At 37.4% G+C, this 21,752-nt stretch overlaps 1 protein-coding gene across 9 annotated transcripts in view; it reads right to left on the minus strand.

Moving 5' to 3' along the window:
• MORC1 (MORC family CW-type zinc finger 1) overlaps positions 1-21,752 on the minus strand; it is a 169,201-nt gene that overhangs the window by 3,915 nt on the left and 143,534 nt on the right. For all 9 annotated transcript variants that reach the window (XM_054481556.1, XM_054481553.1, XM_054481554.1 and 6 more), the window contains 5 exons: positions 21,247-21,313; positions 16,061-16,213; positions 9,217-9,289; positions 7,565-7,618; positions 1,274-1,468 (listed from right to left, as the gene is read on the minus strand). In XM_054481556.1, coding sequence (XP_054337531.1) covers positions 1,274-1,468; positions 7,565-7,618; positions 9,217-9,289; positions 16,061-16,213; positions 21,247-21,313 — 542 coding nt within the window. The remainder of the gene's footprint in view (positions 1-1,273; positions 1,469-7,564; positions 7,619-9,216; positions 9,290-16,060; positions 16,214-21,246; positions 21,314-21,752) is intronic.

Consider the following 21,752-nt stretch of genomic DNA (forward strand, 5'->3'; position numbering starts at 1 on the left):
CAAATACAATTACCTTTATATAAAAATTAGCATTAAACATCTTTCTAAATTTTAATAACATAACATTTTAACTGTTGCCTAGACCATCAAAGGGGAGAGGGACTTCTCTTTTGGCAATATACTTAAATTAAAAAAAAAAAAAAAAAAAAAAGCTTTTCTGCATTTTGTTTTGTACTCAATATAAGATAAATTTCAGATAAATTAAAATTTTTTTTGAAGTGGGAATGGACTCCCACATTTAAATGTTCACAACCAAGAATGAAATCCAGGCAGCCTGGCTTCAAGGTCCATGTTCTTCACACATTATACAGATGTATGTATGGCGAGTTTCCTTGTCTCTCCCCAGCCTTTTCAAGGGCAAGGCAACCCTCCAGCCAATCCTCCATAAAGGTCTCAGTTCTTGTCCCCTCACCTTGCATAGCCCAGTAAGGCTCTGTCTCCTGTTCCAGCACTGAGGGCCTATATTTGAGGACAAAATGCCACAGGCTCCCTAGGCTCACTGTTCTGGCTTGGATTTCTCAATTTATTTCTAGAATCCAATCTTGACTACATATATTTTCAGTTTTGTTGTATTTTATGCAGCATTTCCATGTGCTATAGAAGATGGGCTCTTCCTCATTAGTTCAACCTATCACATAACTCAATTCTTTATACATTAAAACATACAAAACAAAACTGACAGTAATCCATACTTACATGATGTTTCCTGACTTCTCCCAAACTGTCCTCTAAGATTAAGAGGGTTTATTTTTATTTATGCATTAAAATAAAAGTAAAGTAAAATATTTCGCTGTCTGAAAAAACTGAAAAAATAACCTACTGGTCACATGTTATTAAGGGGACACCAAGGGTGATCATGCTATACCAACAGCACAAGCAAAGATTCTGAATTAAGATACAAAAGAATGTGTGCCTGTAGTTCCAGCTACTCAGAAGGCTAAGGCAGGAGGAATCACTTGAACCCGGGAGGCGGAGGTTGCAGTGAGCCAAGATCGCGCCACTGCACTCCAGCCTGGCAACAGAGCAAGACTCCATCTCAAAAAAAAAAAAAAAAAAAAAAGATACGAAAGAACACAGAGTTTCTAAATGTTCTGATATATGCCTTCACAGTTCATTTATTTATGATTTTCAAAATCCTTATGTGGAGAGTAAGGGCTGACTTAAGTGACTTGTCCAGGTCAGTAAGTGAATGACAATGTTAGGAGAAGAAGTGAGCTGAGTTCTTGTTCCGTAGAGTCTACTCCTACTGCTCAAATACAATTTTTTCACTCACCAGTTGAAGTTTCTGCAACAATAGTGCCAGTTTTATACGAAGATGCTTCAGCTTATCCTCAGAGATTTTTCTTTTATTTTCACATTGCCCCAGAGAGATTTCATTATGTATTCCTCTTGTATTTGAATCATAGATAATGGACTGCAATTTCCTCTTTATTTTTTTTTCATATTGGACCATGTAAGTATTCTGTATCTGGGAATGTTTTAAAAACAGTTTTAGCATGTTTTTAAAATATTACTTTCCCCCTAATATCACTAGACAATTTCATATTCCAACTCTGCCTACATGTACCAAGTGCCAACTTTGTAGGTGGTCTAAATTTAGGAAATATTGATACCCTTAAGGAACTTACATACACTCTGATAGAAAACTAAGAGAGAAGAGAAAAATGTATAATGTTTCAGTAATTGTAATTATAAGGAGGAAAGAGACACATGACAGTGAGCTTGGAGACCTTTGCTCTGGAATGAAGAAGAAACCTCGTAAAGGTTGAATCTGTTCTCCCAATGGTGATCACCAGATTATTTAAGGCACAAAGTGAGCAGGTGCCTGTGACTCTCTCTCCACAGCACCAGTAATTCACAGGCAATGACAGAATGGCCCACCACTTGGGGCTGTCTAGCAGATGATGTAGTGTTACTTGTAAGGCAAGGCTGTAGCATCTAGAAAGCACAGAAACTACAGAAAGAGGAATTCCTGTTCTCACTTTCTTCGGGCTCCTTATTGTGATACAAAAAGTACAGGTAGTTATGCATATGACCCTCATTAGTTGAAGAATCTTGGTTGTTCTCCAAAATTTCATGCTGTGCCTGAGGCACTCATGAAGTAGAAAGAGGTAATGGAGAGGCCAAATGCTTCAGTTTCAGAATGACATTAATTGCTTGTATAAACATTTCTAGAAGGCCAAGTGATATTCTGAGAAAAGAGATACATGGCAAATCCCACTTTGATAAGCATTTTGATGTTTATGTAATAAGGAGATTTCTGCGTTCTAATATGACTGGGTTGCCAGGAAAGTTGTAAGGTAGCCTCATTTGTCTTTTGGGCCTACCCTTCCCTCTTCAGACCCTCCACTACGTTGACTATGTGCAGACCCTTCTCTGACATCCACATCATCTCCTTTAGCATTCACTGACCTCACGAGTTTCCCTTTTCTACAAAATCCTTTAAACAAGCAAACAAAAATCCCTACATATAGGAAATTCTGTTTAATAAATATTCACTAACTAGTTCCTAACTCGAAAGCACTGCATTTAATTATAGATGATGTGGAGATATATAAGGTACAGTCTTTGCCCTCAAGAACTCTCTAGTCCACAGCATGAGATAATACAAGTGTGCAAATAAATCTTATGGAACATAAGTACCTTGTGCCCCCAAGAAAGGCACAGGGATTCAGGACAGCAGATAATGCAGCACTCACAGCAAGGGAATTTCAAACACATGGGTAAATCCTGCCTTGAAATCCAGGCTACATTTAAAGATCCTGGAAGGGAATCCACTTTTGAACATCTTTAATTCAACCTACAAGTTGATGACTTACAACTAAGGTAACCACCACCTCCACCAGGAAGCTTCATAGATGCTTCCTATAGAGGCTGCAGGCAAACCCAGGGAGAGACATCTACTGCCTGAAGGTGGAGTAGAAGGAATAACTTAACTCAGCTGGAATAAGGAGGACAGCGTTACATACAGTTCACCTGTCACTAGCCACTTAATTTACAGTTTTCAGAACTCCAGAATTTTATAGCTTTTGCCATGCTGAATAATAGTCAGAAAACACTTTTTTCATAAAAATAAAAGCCACAATAAAATAAACCAAAACAAATCAAAGATAAATATCAAAAATGGCAAACATTATGGAAACATTATTTGAAAAAACAATAGTATTGCTCATCAGCCATCAAAAGGAACCTACTGATACACTTAAATGGACCCGAAGTGATGCTGAATAAATAAAGCAATTGTCAAATGACACATACATATGATTCCATTTCTACAGCATTCCTGAAAAGACAAAGCAATAGAGATGGAGAACAGATTAGTGGATGACAGGAGTTAGAGGTAATTGTGGAAGGGCTGAGTGGATATGACTATAAAAAGGTAGCATAAGGGAGATACTTATGGTAAAGAGAATTCTGCATCCTGATTTCGGTAATGAGAATTCTGCATCCTGATTTCAGTAATGGTTATACAAACTTCCATGTATGATAAAATGACATACAACTATACACACACATTTTACCAAATTCAATTTCCTGGTTTTGATATTGTACCATAATTATGCATAATTATGCATTGGAGGAAACCGGGTGATGAGTACACAGGACCTCTCTGTATTATTTTTGCAACTTCCTATGAATCTATAATTATTTTGAAATTGAAAGAAAAAAGCAAAAACAAAAAGCCTCGACACTATTAATATGAGATGAGACCAAGAATGTTTATATATTACACTACAAAGTCATATTCAGTCTCTGAAAGTTTACCTTTTAGTAACCAGTAAACTACGTTTTTGTCAAATTCTACAGGCCAGCTTTTTGGTTTATTCTCCTGCCTTTCTCTCCAGGAGGTTCTGCTAACCTCTCCAGGAAGTTTCTATGAAAGGTAACACTTTTGACAACTTTTCAAGCTCAGTGTAAAAGGACATCTAGTTGTACTAACTTTTTTGTGTGTTAACATTTTAATTAAAGTGAGAAAATAATTGTAACAAGATGAGAGGCTTAGTTCTGCTGGTTAAACCCACTCCTGTAGAGGTATCTGCAGATCAAAAACCAAAGTTTTTCCGAACTACATTAATTCAGAATGGAATTAGGATTTGAAAGAAAAGATATTTAACTGAGATTTTAATTTTCTGCCTTCAATTCAAAGAGTAGGAGCTCTAGCAGTTTTGCAGCTCCAAAATCCTAATGAGTTTGTGCAAAGTAAGGAAGGCCAACAACATCTATAGATTTTGTACCATACAAACAGGAATATTCATTTAAGTGTTTATGTTGGCAGTCACTAAAGCAGAAACAATCAACTTTGATTCAACATGTAACTATTAAGATCCAGATGCATTCAAAGGCACTGGTTGAATGCTGCTAGAATAGAGTTTGATGACAGGATTATTAACTTCAAGGATTCTATCATCTAACTGAGGAGAAAATGAAATATAATAAACTATTATAAGACAGAAATGTTAACTAATGCTAAAACAAAGTTTTAAGGTTCTCCCAGAACACAGAGAGGTCAAGATTAATTTCACATGGAGAAACTGAAAGTCTTCACATAAAACATAATATTGACCAAGCTCAATGGGGAAGGATTTCAAGAGGCCCACTGTGTATTGGGAGAGTCAACAGGAGTATTTTGGGGAATATCAGGAGGGGAAAGGCTCAGAGGTAGACCAGTGTAAGTAAGCTGGAATAACTCTGGGGCACTCATTTTAGATGGAACAGAGGCCTGTGAGGAAAGAATAAAAGATAATGGTTTGAGTCAGGTGATGCAGGACCACCAATGCTATTATGAATCATCTACTACTACAATAGTAGTTATGAAAACCACTGTTGTGACCAAAGAAGCCCGTGACTTATGTAAGTTTCTCCTGTGCTTTGATGTGGCTCTCTTTATTAAATGCACACACCTTAAATCAAGTTGTTCTGTGTTTTGCTTACGAGATCTCATTTCAGTAGGAACTGCTGGTCTCCTGATTGTTTATCTCGCTTTGATTTTTTTAATCCGACTTGTCCTGCATGTTAAGGGGATACTGCTCATCATCTATGCTAACTCTGTTCACCCTGAATAAGCATGTACCTTATTCACTCTGGCTCTACTATGAGCCAGATTTTCTACTGCTGTCTAGTAGTAATCTAGTAGTACTACTAATGGTGTAGACATTGGAAAAAATATTTAGAAACAGATATAAAAGGGTATATATAAGCTTGGATAAACAGCTGTATGACAGTATAATTCTTAGCAAATTTCGAAGTTTTACAGTGTATTCAAATCAGAGTCCCCTAACCAGTAAATGGAGAGCTACAGGAAGATCCAGGAGCCTTACTGATAAGCTCCTCAAGCTGACTGCCACAGACTTTCAGTTGGGACAATGAATTCCTGGTGAGCCAATACACCAACCCATCTACCACACACACCCCACAGAAATATATTACTGTCAGCATCTCCTCCATATATGTCTCATGATGTAATGTCAGGTCTCTAGTAACTTAAAAATAATTTTTCTACACCAACAGGCTGAGAAGTTGTAATATACTTATTGCAAGTAATACATGTGACCTCTATCACAAAGATGAAGTATTAAAGTCTGGATGAGAATAAGATGAAATAGCCAGGTGTGGTGGTACAAGCCTGTAATCCTAGCCACTTTAAGGCTAAGCCAGGAGGACTGCTGGAACCCATGAGTTCAAGACCAGCCTGGGCAATGTAGCAAGACCCTATTTCAAGACAAAAACAAGCAACATGAAAATACAGGGGGTGGGCAAAAAAAAGTTGAAAAAAAGTAGAATGAAAACAACTTTGGAGTGGGAAAAATCAGGGTTCCAATTCTGAATCTGATCATGACACTGGGATATTATCTTTCTGAATCTCTATTTCCTCATTACTAAAAGAGATAGTGGTACCTACCTACCAAAGTTGTGAGGATAAATGAGTTAATATAGAAAAGACCTAGTTCAGTGCCTGGCTCTAGTGGCTCTCAATCAATCAATCCCAGTTTTACATTATTGATGAAAATAATATTAGTGGTAGAACAGCATCAAAATACATTGAAAGTAAACTTTGTCTTTTATTCTTGTTAGGAAATGTTGACGAGTAACTCTTCAAACTGAAAATGTTCAGTTACTGCTTTTACAGCAAAATGTTAATCAAAAAATAAATTCACTTTTCAGTTGAACAGTAATGGGAGACCAATAATTACACCTCCCCTTTCATTTCCAGTTGTTTATCACCGTCCAGTTGATAGAAACATCAAAGGCAAACGTATGAACAAGGGTTGTTAAATTTAGGCCCAGTCTGAACTTTAAATACTGTGTGATACAGTCTTTGTAAGAAGGAATATGGTTTAGGTTCTACTTGTCAAGTTTGCCTAGTTGTATGTCTTTTGGGAATTTACTTCACTATTCTTTTTCACTTATAAAACAAAAATATTCAGATGTCTTCCATTATAATTGCTTCTTGGACTTTTGGCTAAGATCAAATGCAAAGGTACGCCATTACCTATAAAAACTATGAGGCAGTGTCTCTGCTTAGAGTCATTCTTTGCACAACTCCAAGAAGGGCCAGTCACCTTTCAATCTTTATAGATTTTCATGTTATGAGAGCTTTCCAAAGATGGCTGTAAACATAAGCATACAGAAGAAGATGCTAATGGATGCACTAATGATGGAGCTAGTGATTAGGTGAGAAAGCACAGGTAAAGTGTCAACAAAGACCCAACATTTCAGTATTGATCCTGGTGTCAAAGTTCTTGGCTACTCTGGCCTGTGTGATGAATCTGGGAACCTTCATGGCCATCCTGGCTCCAACATTCATCCCCTACATCAGCTTGGCCAAGTTCACATCTTGGAGTACCAGGGTTTTTTGTTTTTTTTTTTATTAAGTGTAAAATAAGGGATTTGAGGGCATATGATTTTTTGAGATATTTCTGTAGTAGAACTGAAGGGCACTCTGGACTCTTTCTTCCCCAGGAAATCCTTAAGGACTAGGTACACAGCATTATTTGGTAACTGTTAAAAAAAATCTACCCAGAAGAAGACAAAGGTTGTAAGGAAATACACAAAAATATTAATATCAGTGATCTTGGAATGGCTTGAGGCTATGGATGAATTTTTAAAAATTGCTTTTACTTCTTATATTAGCATTAATTACTTTTATGTCTACTTTTAGAATGGAAAAATCACTAACTTAAAAAACTATTGATAAGGTACTTAAAAACTCAGAGAGATATCAAATTGTTGGAAATAATTTAAAACTTTAAAATTTCTGCTTCAGTCTAGCATTTTGAGGATTCGGTGAAAATATTTCTTAAAAGCTCAGAATGTCCTGTTTCCTATTCATGATACAGTCCTACTCCAAGTGTTTCATAGCTTTATGTTATAGAAATGTTAGTATTTTAAAATTCAAAAATATGTTGCTTTATGACACCTGATATGCTATACATTAATCTAAGTCTCGATAAGTGAATGCAAATTTGATTTCCTTTCAAACCTAACATTTGGAAATGTACATTATTTATCCTTTCGAACACAGGATCATTTAGAATATAAATGGTGATACTGAAAGGAAGCTTACCTGGTTGAAACACATTTTCAGCTTTTTGTTTATCTGCTCTGGGCACTGCTCCAGCTGTTTTCATAAATGATAATAGAACAGGATATTAGCTTTTAGAGAATGTGCTGTCTACAGCAGAGTTATATCACACAAGCATTGAGTGTAAAAAGCATCAAAGCCTAGAACTGGCCAACATTGGTACTATGGGCCTTTTAAGTCTGGGTATAATTAAATTAATTAACTAAATTATACTTTGCTTCCTTCCAAAAAAGGATTAAGTCAGCTTACATAAATGAATACAGCACAGTTAAAAAATTGTGCAGATACAAAACTCAAGGTGAGGGAAAATTAAGCGATAAAATAATAAATATTCAAAGGCAGATGTCAAGAGCGCAGCTGGAGTCTGGGTTTCTTGGAAGGGAGTGTCAGAGAAACAGATGGGGAACTCACTGGCATGTGGGGGTAGTATTAATATTTTAAAGTTAGAGATTAGACGAGGTTACCTAGAAACAGCATTTAATAGAGAAAAGAAAGTGGCCCAGGAACGAGCCTTCAGACATGCCAACACTGAGAAACCACATACAACAGGAGCTTCCACAAAGAAGATGGGAGGGAGGAAAGAAAAAAAATAAAAATAAATAAAAAATAAAATGGGCAGTGTGCAGTCACAGGAGCTACACAAAGAAGGTGCTTCAAGAAGGTGAAAGTGGTCACCTGGGTTGAAGGCCTCTGACAGGTCAGGTAAGAGTGACACTGCACTTATCAAGAGGTCACTGGTGGCCCTGACAAGAACAGTCATAGTTCAGCTGTGGAATCAGAAGCCCCACGGGAGAGGATGAGGTGAGAGTAGAGGGTAAAGAGACAGAAACAATGATTACAGACTAGAAAATTAGGGATGGTGCCCAGGATCAGACTCATATAGTCCCTCTGTTGCATTCATAATTTGTGCTACTTTCACCAAGACCAAGTGTATCCATCATCTCCACAGGCAACACTGAGCATGGAGGTGGAGAAAAGCCTCCCACCCTCCTGCACTAGGCAGCTCTTCCCTCCACTTCTGCTGAGCAGCTTGTCAGGCATGTGCACCTCACTCAACTTCACCACAGCCCTGCGGGAGCCCTTTGTAGACTACTCGTTGTTACTTAAGCATAGCCAATAGATGTGAGGCTTGCTCTTTGCACCCCAAGTAGCTGCTCAAAGTTTTCTTTCCAATCACATCTGGTACTGTTACTGAGAGGAGATTTGGTAAACACAATTTTCTTCATCTATCTCAGTGATGTCTTGGTGATTTCAGTAAGATTAGTGCTTTGGATACCTAATGTGCCTGACCTACCCAATCCTCAGCTCAGCTCCTCATAATAAGCAGCTGAGGAGATGTACCTAAGGAACAGAAACTCTGTTTTTGGTGGGGGAGAGGGAAGTCAGGGACTATGTCCTGTTTCTTTTCATCTCTGCAACTATCTGTCTGTAAGATCTTTTCCACCTTATTTAACTCACAGCCACAATGATTTCAAATATAGCTTTAATTATGAATCACCATTTGGTATAAAGACGCTTATCTTCATTCACTTAAGCCACTCTAGGTCCTCTTATTGGAAACACTTTACATTTTTCTTCACTGAGATTCAGGCTATTCTATCATTCCCTCACAGTTCCAAAAAAAACCAGCTTACCTCACAACTTAATGCAGGTTCTTCCAATTCTGATGGTAGCTGATACTCAGGAAAAAAATACAGAAGAGTCTCCCTAGGAATACAAGCACAGCAGATATGGGAATATACTAGGATAACAGAGGTAGCACTCATCTGTCAGAACTGGGTTTGTCTCCTGGGTATTAAATATCCTGGCAAAGATGAACATTAGTTCCCCCCGAAACATTTTGTTTTTATCATTGACATCAAACTGTTCTTCAGAAAGCACAGTCTGGGGAGAGGAAGGTGGGTGTGGCTATAAAAAGGCAATAGGAGGGACCATTCTGGCGAAGGAACTGGTCTGTATCTTGACTGCATCAATGTCAATATCCTGATTGTGATTCTGTTCTAGACTTTTGCAAGAAGCTAGGTGAAGGGTACAGGGGATCTCTCAGCATTATTTCTTACAACTTAATGTGAACATACATTTATCTCAAAATAAAAAGGTTACTGAAAGAGGAAGGAAGGAAGGGAGGGAGGGTGGGAGAAAAAAAAAAAAGAAAAGAGACCAGCCAACCTCACAATGCCTTGCAATCCATAAACAACCAGTCCAGGAAAGGCCTGTACCTAGTTGAGTGTTCTCTTCTGCAGAGAACTCAGCATTGCAAATCTCCTGGAAGAAACTAGGCTGACTACAGACTTACTGACTTTTTTCCTGAGAAAAACCAAAGAGTTTAAGTCTCCAGAGTGATTTTTGCACAAGGGACTCCAAGACTACTCTTAGAAATCATACATGGACCCTGCTCTTTCTTAACAGTGGTGGCCATTGTTCTGACAGGGGCTTCATTTTGTCAAAAGACAATAGCACCCATCCTTCTACTGTGACAGCTTTTCTAGGATTAATCACCTATATGACACATATTTCATTCCTGGGTGAATATGAGATCTAGAAATTTACAGCCACCACATCTTAAAAGTGTATAGTATTCTAATGCTGACGTATTCCAAGAGCCTCATGTATATTATCTAAGGGATTTGCAAAATTTTTCCAGTTGTAAAATAATATGGTATACCAAAGAGAAAACAGCTCTTTCTTACACAATTTACATTCCTCATACTTTAAGTATATTATTTGTATTAATACACATTTATAATGTCAAGGAGATTCAAACCAAAAAGCTGAAAATTCTTGGCATTGCCCAAACATTAAATATGACATACAACACTCCTTAGAGTTATTTACCTGGCTAGCAAGAAGATAAATGGGGTAGGAATGGGATTAAAAAAAGGGGGGGCAGCTTCCAGGTATATGAGATGAGAAGAAATCATATGGCATAGAAAGAAAAGTTGTAACAGGAGTTCCTGGGAAAGAAGACCTGGGTCAACATTATGGCCGTTTTGTTGGAGCAGGAGGGGTGAGAGAACTTTTACACAAACTAAACCTTGCTTCTCCTCAAATTCAGGCTCCCTTTCCCCACCACAGGCTTGAAACCTTTTCAGAGCATTGGTTCTTTCCATTGTGAGTATAAATTCTTTTGCCTTTAAATTTAGAGCAAATCAGAAATCCCCTAAGAATACGCTCTTAGACAAATAAATATTAGATGGCAACATTTACTAGGGAAGGGGAGAAACCAAAGGGGAAGATTGGGGCAAGAAAAAGTTCTGGATTAGTTCTCAATTACTTTCTATCTGTGGCATCTCTATTTCAAAATCTATAGCAAACATCATCTATAGTCTGAATACTGTCTTACACATGTACTATTATTTCTAAAATTAGACACATAATAGATATCTTTAAACACGATTTCATGTTTACTGAAATCACAGTACCTTTTGCCATTTTGCATTTTCTCAACTCATTAATTCCACAGACATTCTTTAAACCTCTACTAAAACACCTTTGACCTTCAGTGCCCCACAGAGCCTGGGATCATGCCCCCATGCTAGGAACCCAATACAATCTTACTGAACTGATTTGGCCTAGTGGGGAAATAGAGACAAGAAAGCAAGCTATTCCAATACCATGTGATAAATGCTTGGAGGACAATGAGAAAGGTGCACCATGGAGACCAGAAGAAGGGGTGCTAACTCATATTTCAGTAGCCATAAAGGAAGAGTGGGAGTTAGCCAGGTGTAGCAGATGGGGGCATGTGAAGGAAGTATTCCAGGCCACCTGCACCATACACCAGAGAATTTTGTATTTTTCTTTGGGAAAATATCTGACCAAAAAGTTGGTCAGATTCAAGTATTTTTTCTTGGTGTTTTTTTGTTTGTTTGTTTGTTTTTGTTTTTGGGGTTTTTTGTTTGCTTTGTTTTGGTTTTTTTTTTTTTGAGACTGAGTCTCACTCTGTTGCTGAGGCTGGAATGCAGTGGTGCGTGATCTCAGCTCACTGCATCCTCCGCCTCCCGGGCTCAAGCAATCCTCCCAACTCAGCCACCTGAGTAGCTGGGATTACAGGCGCACGCCGCCATACCCAGCTCATTTTTGTATTTTTTTTTAGAGACGGGGTTTTGCCATGTTGCCCAGGCTGGTCTCAAACTCCTGAGCTTAAGTGATCCACCCACCTTGGCCTCCCAAAGTTCTGGGATTACAGTTGTGAGCCACCGCACCCAGCCAATCCAACTATTCTTTATAAAGTACTAGAATTGTGCTAAGCACTGCTATCATTTTCTACACATAGTTTCATGTAATCTTTATGGAAACTCTTTGATTGAGGAATTATTCCTATTTTCTCTGATTTCCTGGCTATTACAGACACCCCCACCCCCCCACCAGGCCCAAGCAAGTTCCCTGGACCCTCTTTCAATGTCTATCTCCCTCCTGGACTCCCTGGTATTGCGCCTTTTACTTTCTTCCACATCGGATTGCTCCTAAATAGCTTCTCCCTTGCAGATTCTGGTCTGTAAGACTGACTAGAGAGGAAGACAAATTACCCAGCAACTTGCAGTCTCTAAACACAAACACACAGGCCTTTCCCTTTTCCTGTAAAATTAATTCAGGAAAGCAATTAGATTCGTATAAACCTATAGGATACCAAAAATCACATATGTAGGGTCTGATTGTAGATGCTTAAGAACTCTTTAAAAATTACTTCAGTTTTACTGTCTTGAGTCCCTTTCTTGAATGATATTCTTCAGCAATACTTTCTTTGTTCTTGAGGGTACGTCTTATCAAACCTCTCTCTATCCTCAAACTTGAGATTTCCCCTAGAACAGACACAGTGAACCAGGAATCTATAAAGTACATTTAAAGGTGGGCCAGGAGACACGAAGCACAAAATTATAGGAATAAACCTGGATTCATTCACTAGTATCCACTGCATCAAGTAGATGCATTTGGGGCAACTCCTGAACCAAGTGCTGCCATTTCAGTGGGACTTCTGTCCCCCTTAGGAACAGGAATAGTCCTTCTCTTGAAGCATTTACTCAGAATTTTATCCCCAGAGTTGATAATAAAATCAGAAATTTGTCTTTGTTTAACATTGTCTTTCTTCTCAAAAATTCAAGAAATAAATATCCTAAAGATCTCTTCCAAAGTTGTTACTTTCATTCAGAAGCTTGGCTATGAAGCCCATCTCAGATGAATTTCTGTAGAATCCACATCTATATCTGCAAGTTTGAATTCAAAGTTTTTATAGAGTTCAGTTAAGTGAGCTGAACCACTAAATCAACACCATCTCTATAAATGACGGCCAAGCTTTGAAAAGTTCCAGCTAAGGGCCATTTCCATTTCACTCCATAGTCATATTCCTTTCTCAACAAAATAATTTTTACTAAGAAAAATCTTTGACTCATGTTGATACAACTCTACTCTTTCTAAACATAGTAGACATGGGCAGGAGTCCACAGAGTTACCTGGTCATCCAGCTGTTCTTTTTAAACAATAACCTAGTTAATTAGCTTAGTCCTAGCTAAGGAGAAGAGCAAGCCTCCTACTGGAGGTTGACCAAAACTGTCTTCCTCAACTCAGTAAAAGACCAGTATGAAATGGAAATGGCACAGCTCTAATAATGTTTTTTGGCAGACCTCAACTGCTAGTATATGTATTTTCATGGCCTTTTCCTTTAACAACTGGCAGAAATGTTAAAAAGTTACTTTCTTTTTAAAACTTATTTTTGGTATTTTAAAAATCTAAGATAACAAAAAGCATGTTTATATTTTATAGAGATGAAATAAATGGAGTCAGCCTTATCAAGTTTACATACACAACAATAAACCAAAAACAAGGCATCACATTTCAACAGTTAAGAGCAAGGACTGTGAGGTCAGATTGCCAGGATTCAAATCCAAGCTCTGTCACTTAAGTGTTATATAATGCTAGGCAAATTACTTAACCTCTACATGTCTCAGTTTTCTCATCTGCAAAATGGTGATAATAAAAATATCTATTTATAGGATTGTTGTAAGATGACTGAGCTATCATATGCAAAGCCCTTAGGACTGTGCCTAGCATATAGTAAGTGCATAACAAATATGTATTATTACTAATATTATTGCTATTATTATTATTATTGAAAGAGATTTGAAATGTAATACTACTCCAATGTTTAGGATCATCTGATAAAATTTAATAGTCTGGAACCAGTTCAGCTTATGTACCACTAACTTAACACAACTCAGTTGCACTCCAATACTTAAAAGTATTTTATTCAAAGAGAATAAAACACCTAGGAATCCAACTTACAAGGGATGTGAAGGACCTCTTCAAGGAGAACTATAAACCACTGCTCAATGAAATAAAAGAGGATACAAACAAATGGAAGAACATTCCATGCTCATGGGTAGGAAGAATCAATATTGTGAAAATGGCCATACTGCCCAAGGTAATTTATAGATTCAATGCCATCCCCATCAAGCTACCAATGACTTTCTTCACAGAATTGGAACAAACTACTTTAAAGTTCATATGGAACCAAAAAAGAGCCCACATTGCCAAGTCAGTCCTAAGCCAAAAGAACAAAGCTGGAGGCATCACGCTACCTGACTTCAAACTATACTACAAGGCTACAGTAACCAAAACAGCATGGTACTGGTACCAAAACAGAGATATAGATCAATGGAACAGAACAGAGCCCTCAGAAATAATGCCACATAGCTACAACTATCTGATCTTTGACAAACCTGACAAAAACAAGCAATGGGGAAAGGATTCCCTATTTAATAAATGGCGCTGGGAAAACTGGCTAGCCATATGTAGAAAGCTGAAACTGGATCCCTTCCTTACACCTTATACAAAAATTAATTCAAGATGGATTAAAGACTTAAACGTTAGACTTAAAACCATAAAAATACTAGAAGAAAACCTAGGCATTACCATTCAGGACATAGGCATGGGCAAGGACTTCATGTCTAAAACAACAAAAGCAATGGCAACAGAAGCCAAAATTGACAAATGGGATCTAATTAAACTAAAGAGCTTCTGCACAGCAAAAGAAACTACCATCAGAGTGAACAGGCAACCTACAAAATGGGAGAAAATTTTCACAACCTACTCATCTGACAAAGGGCTAATATCCAGAATCTACAATGAACTCCAACAAATTTACAAGAAAAAAACAAACAACCCCATCAAAAAGTGGGCGAAGGACATGAACAGACACTTCTCAAAAGAAGACATTTATGCAGCTAAAAAACACATGAAAAAATGCTCACCATCACTGGCCATCAGAGAAATGCAAATCAAAACCACAATGAGATACCATCTCACACTAGTTAGAATGGGATTCATTAAAAAGTCAGGAAACAACAGGTGCTGGAGAGGATGTGGAGAAATAGGAACACTTTTACACTGTTGGTGGGACTTGGGACTATAAACTAGTTCAACCATTGTGGAAGTCAGTGTGGCAATTCCTCAGGGATCTAGAACTAGAAATACTATTTGACCCAGCCATTCCATTACTGGGTATATACCCAAAGGATTATAAATCATGCTGCTATAAAGACACATGCACACGTATGTTTATTGCAGCACTATTCACAATAGCAAAGACTTGGAACCAACCCAAATGTGCAACAACGATAAATTGGATTAAGAAAATGTGGCACATATACACCATGGAATACTATGCAGCCATAAAAAGTGATGAGTTCATGTCCTTTGTAGGGACATGGATGAAATTGGAAATCATCATCATTCTCAGTAAACTATCGCAAGGACAAAAAACCAAACACTGCATGTTCTCACTCATAGGTGGGAATTGAACAATGAGAACACATGGACACAGGAAGGGGAACATCACACTCTGGGGACTGTTGTGGGTGGGGGGAGTGGGGAGGGATAGCATTAGGAGATATACCTAATGCTAAATGACGAGTTAATGGGTGCAGCACACCAGCATGGCACATGTATACATATGTAACTAACCTGCACATTGTGCACATGTACCCTAAAACTTAAAGTATAATAATAATAAAATTAAATAAATAAATAAATAAATAAATAAATTCCTCAAATACCATGTCCACAAATGTTAACATTCTACACAGAACAAAACAAGTAAAACTCAATTTCCCTCAATAAGTTCACTATCCAAAACTAAAACAAACCAAAAAAAAACCCAGATTTTTTAAAAGGCCATGCAATGTCATACGAGCCTTTGTTGGGGAAAAAGGAAAGAAAATTCAGTAAAAATTATTTATTACATTCAAGAGAAGACTAATGTCCACCATACTGCCAGACTATGTAACAACAGGCAGTTACCAGTTCTATTATAAGGGATATTTAACCCATAGTATATCTAAATCAGCACAGTTAGGAGACAAGTCATAATGTCACTCTACTGAATTTATTCAGTATCATTAAAACTCAGTAGGGAAAACAACAGGAGTTGTCACTGCTTAGAAAGTTAAACAAAGCATGTGGAAATATGTGAGTAAATATCTTTACCTTAATTTAGACTTCAGTTTTCTCACTGTTTCCTTGACAGGTGTGCTTTGAGAAGACGTTGGCGAAGAAGCAACTTTACAACCGCCACTCACAGAAACTCTGGCTTTGTGTCCAGAACTTAGATTCACATCTTCCATCGGCACATTGAGCAAGCTGAGGTTTGTCATTTCAAAGTAGAAATCATGTTAGGTATTAATAATTTCAGAAACACTAATATACAAAAATGAGTGAAATGTTCATATACAACAAATGAGAACAAGAACATACGTGTAATGCTGAAAACTGCCACCACTGTAGTTACATGAAACAAATTCTTAATTAGAAGAATTTATATTTATTCCAGTCACATATTTTTTCAAAGTTTTTAGGTAGTACCAATTAAATGGAATTGGTGATAATTTATTTTTAACAGTAAGTCATATACTACTTGTCTCTCACTTGATGAAAGAGACTTTTTAAACCTGTTAAACAACTATACAATATTTTTTGTAAGCCTGATGGTAACCATACGGCAAAAATCTACAATGTATATACTTAAAAAGCAACAAATTAAAACATACTGTAATTAAGTAGCCCCATTTTTCTAGGAAAAAGAAAATGAGTTACTATTATTTTTTATTTTCTCTTTTCTCCATTTCCCCATTCCCCACTTCCTACATAGTCCTGTAGAAATACAATTATAACCTTTTACCTCCCCTTCACCAGAAACTCCCTAGAGGGCAAGTTCATGTAACTTTATGCTTAGAAGCTCCAGAGTGGAACTTTCAGCCACCAGGAGACTGCCTCCAGAGATAACAGTTGATTTACAATCCAAAGTCCCACTATGAAACTCTCTCCCACCCAGAGAGTTTTCAGCCACCTTTACAACCTATTTCTGCCCATGAAATGCTAACTCAACTGCCCAGTAGATAAGGCACCAAGCTAGCATGGGGACCCACCCACCTGCTCACCTCCTCCCCTGTGGTGCCATTCATGATAGGCCCCCTTTAAAAGTGTCCACTTTCTGCTACAAAGGTGAAGCTGTACCCTTAAAGCAGGAAGCCCATACTTCTTTCCCTAAGCTAGCTTTGGAATAAAAAGTCACTTTCTTTACACCAGACCTAGCTCTTATTAATTAGACTCTGCAAGCAGTGGGCAAGTGAACCTGCGATGTGGTTACAATACTACCAGAAAAAATCACTTAACTACGAATGCAAGAGACTTTTAAACTAAAGTTATTTTAGCCTGAGAGAAAAGCATAGAAATAAAACAGAAAAAGAACAAAGTAAGTTGAGAGAAATACTTAGTCATGATCTGGAAGAGGAAGAAGAATGTTCAGAGCCACTGGGCTGGAGTGAGCAGGAAGCAGATGGAAAGAGATGATATGAGAGAGGTCAGTGTTGGGATTGCAGGGCATCGTGGGCATGGGGAGGGAACTAGAGTTTCTTTTAAGCAGAGTGGGCACTACCATTGGAAGTTTTCAGGCATGGGAACGAGGTGATCCGATGCAGGTTTTAAAAAGATGTATGGCTGCAGCATGAAAAATAACTCACGGTAAGGATGTATAGTTTGTTGATGAGACTAAAGCTTTCAGTACCATAGGGAAAAAAAAGTACAAGAGTCTGGGGGCAGTATAACATGGGAAATGGAGCTGGGGAGGGCAGGTAGAGGTCAGATCATGAAGGGTTTTGTTTGTCAAGTAATAAAAAGATTTTTTTTTTGTAATCCTTTCATGCTTATGTCCATAAATTAAGATCACAGCTCTAGAGAATTTTACATGTTTATAAGATGAAGATCTTTTAAAATTGGATAACAGTTTATATCAAACGGAATGTTCTTCTACTGTCAACAGCTCTTTGGCATTAATAATACTGTCTAACTTTGCTGATTTTTTTAAGATTAAGAACATTATATAAACTAATGCTTAATTGCCTGTTAAAGAATACTTACACAATCTCTGAATGCTCATTAGTTATAACCTCCTTTATGCTGACATTTTATTAAAGAAGTCTTTTTCTTTAACCATTTTAGGGATGATTCATTCATGTTGGCATTGAGGTTGAAGGGTAAAAAGTACTATACTAGACAGAGCACAGGAGATTCCTCTCTAAACCTCTGTTTCTTGTTCTGTTGAATAATAATAGGGCCTACCTCATAGAGTTGTACTGAGGATATACAAAGAATGTAGCTCAATGTTTAGTGTAAGTGCTCAGTAAATAATACCTATTTTTGTTGTTATGATCATCTTTATCATCACCATCATTAGTAATGCATTTGATAAGTTTCTTCCATTAAGATTGTTTTTCCCTAGAAGAAAACCTAGGCAATACCATTCAGGACATAGGCATGGGCAAGGACTTCATGACTAAAACACCAAAAGCAATGGCAACAAAAGCCAAAATAGACAAGTGGGATCTAATTAAACTAAAGAGCTTCTGCACAGCAGAAGAAACTACCATCAGAGTGAACAGGCAACCTAAAGAATGGGAGAAAATTTTTGCAATCTATCCATCTGACAAAGGGCTAATATCCAGAATCTACAAAGAACTCAAACAAATGTACAAGAAATAAACAACCCCATCAAAAAGTGGGTGAAGGATATGAACAGACACTTCTCAAAAGAAGACATTTATGCAGCCAACAGACACATGAAAAGATGTTCATCATCACTGGTTACCAGAGAAATGCAAATCAAAACCACAATGAGATACCATCTCACACCAGTTAGAATGGCGATCATTAAAAAGTCAGGAAACAACATGCTGGAGAGGATGTGGAGAAATAGGAATGCTTTTACACTGTTGGTGGGAGTGTAAACTAGTTCAACTACTGTTGAAGACAGTACGGCAATTCCTCAAGGATCTAGAACTAGAAATACCATTTGACCCAGCAATCCCATTACTGGGTATATACCCAAAGGATTATAAATCATGCTACTATAAAGACACAATGCACACGTATGTTTATTGCAGCACTATTCACAATAGCAAAAAAAAACACTGCATGTTCTCACTCATAGGTGGGAATTGAACAATGAGAACACTTGGACACAGGGTGGGGAACATCACACACGGGGACCTGTCGTGGGATTGTGGGGCAGGGGGAGGAATAGCATTAGGAGAAATACGTAACGTAAATGACCAGTTAATGGGTGCAGCAAACCAACATGGCACATGTATACCTATGTAACAAACCCGCACGTTGTGCACATGTACCCTAGAACTTAAAGCATAAAAAAAAAAAAAAAAGAAGAAGAAAGAAAGAAACCATCACCCAGATCAAGTTATGGGACATTTTCCCCAGCCCAAAAAGTCATTAAGGCCCCTTTCCAGTCAATCCTCACCCCATTCCCACTTTGGCAATCACCATTCTGATTTCTATCTACATGGATTATTTTTGCCTCTTCGTGAAATTCACATAAAGGAATATACTGATTTTGGTTTTTTTTAATGCAAAAAAAAAGATTGTTTTTCATGGATTGTTTCTAACATTCATACTGTATTTACAAGTCAACAGTGATTACAAAAAAAAGAATCTCATAAAGACCAAAAAGTATTACATGAAATAATATATACATGCATACACACACTTGCATACACACAAATGTGTTTTAGTTTTTGGATGATTCTTAAATCATAAAGCAAATTCTCATAAATAATTCTAAGTCAAAGTATTGGCCATGAGAAGACCTGGCAACAGCACTGGGGAAAAAAATTACGTCACTTATTTAATCAACAAATATTACTGAGTGCCAAGTATGAGTCAGTGTCATTCTGGATATCAGAGACAATGGGATAAGCAAGACAGTCCCTACTCTCATGGAGTGCATTGGCATCTAGTGAAAAATAGAGAAAATAAGCAAGCTAAAATTAAAAAATGGTAAAAAGAAATAGGTGGTAAAGCAGATACTTTAAAATAGTAATACACGCTTTGAAAAAAATAAAACAGGATGATAAAAGTGTGACTTGTCAGAAATGAGATGGGTACTTTAGATGGAGTTGTCAGAGAAGATCTTTCAAAAGCTTAGAATTATGAAGAAGACAAGAAGGCCTCTGTCCTTTAGGAACCTGTATGCAACGGGAAGACAGAGATTCAAGCAGATAACTTCACTTGACTGGGATCACTGCTCACCATTGCGCGTCAGAACACAGAATTTAACAAATAACTATGGAACAAATTACAATATAATCTCATCATTGCAACAGTGACTCTGTGAATACCTGAGTTTGGCGAGGAAAGTCAAGAAGACCCTAAAGAAGGGAACACTTGAACTGAGACTTAAATGAAAGGGTAACTGACACTGGCATATGAGTTGCTGAGGGCATTCAAGTAAAGGAAGTGGTACAGACAAAGGGGGGATGAGAAGATGTGATAAAACAGAACTACTAGTAATTTAGAACCTTTGGGAAGCAAAGTGGTGGCTAAAAGTAGAGGCAGGAGAGAAGAGGATTTGTGCCATGCTAAGGAGTTTGTGACTTACCTTAAAAGTAGTGGGGGCTGAAAAGGCTTTGGAGTGGAAGAGTGAAGTGATGAGGTTTGAGTGCTGGATTGACTCACTACCCTGTCAGCAAGTGCAGGAAAATAGCCCCTCTCTGTTTTCTCTTGCTCTTAATTCAGTGTGCTCCTATGCAAAGAGCACAGGATTTGGATTCAGAGAAACTGGGTCTGAACGCCTGGAAAGCAGCTTAGATGGGTTTGTACAGAGGATAAGAGTTTGCTTCCTTTAAAACATTCTTTTGATTCTATTGGATATCCAAAACATTCAGCTGATTTCATTTTAAAAGTGATAAAATTCTCATGTCAAGAAAATTCTAGCACACAATGATTATAATTACATGTATGTATGACAATAAGATAATGAACCACAGAGAAAAAAAATCAGTTAATGATTTCATAATCATACCTTATATATGTGTGACGTTTTCAGTTCTTTGACTACATTAAAGTAATTTGAATTGGTTACTTGCTGTGGGTAGGAAGTTAAGCCAGCTCCATTTCATTATTTCCAATTCTTCACGAAGGAAATGAAAAGATTTGGGGGAAAGGTGTATTGCTAATTCTTTCACGTCTCTGTTGTAAAATTTGGTTCCATTCTTGATTGCTTTTGTTGCTATTATTTCCTTTCTTCTTGCATTTAAACATTGGTAATTACTTTTCAGCAGTATAATTGCACTCACTTAGAATTTGTATAATTGTAGTACACTCACCTTTTCCAGCTAGGTAATGAAGAGCTTCTTTTCACTGCTAGAACATCATTGCACAGCTCCTGTTTTTCTTCAAAAGAACATAGACAGACAATCACATTTGGATGATCACACAATAAACTGAACCAAAAGAAATGTTAGCGGTTCATTAACTACCTCTGTATAATATGGATTTGTATTGAAACACCCATTTATAAAACTGTACCAGTTGTAACGAGATTTATAATATGTTCTTAAGGTAGTTTATAATGTTTTAAAATAAAGTTTATGTAGTATATATAGTTATCTGTACTTTTTTTGGTACAGATAACTTTTTTTGGTAATTTTTAAATGGACATTTTTTACCAGAGCCTGGAGTATGATCAGAACTGTTGATTCTCTGCTTTCACCAGCCTCTACCAAGACAACCATCTTCCCCTAATATCCCACTCTCTCCTATTTGGGGTTCAGGTTCAAAGACATTCTGACAGATCCCAGTGAAAAATGTGTCTCCAGTAGGAAAGTGAACT

The sequence above is a fragment of the Pongo pygmaeus genome, chromosome 2 (assembly GCF_028885625.2).
Source record: "Pongo pygmaeus isolate AG05252 chromosome 2, NHGRI_mPonPyg2-v2.0_pri, whole genome shotgun sequence".
NCBI lineage: Eukaryota > Metazoa > Chordata > Mammalia > Primates > Hominidae > Pongo > Pongo pygmaeus.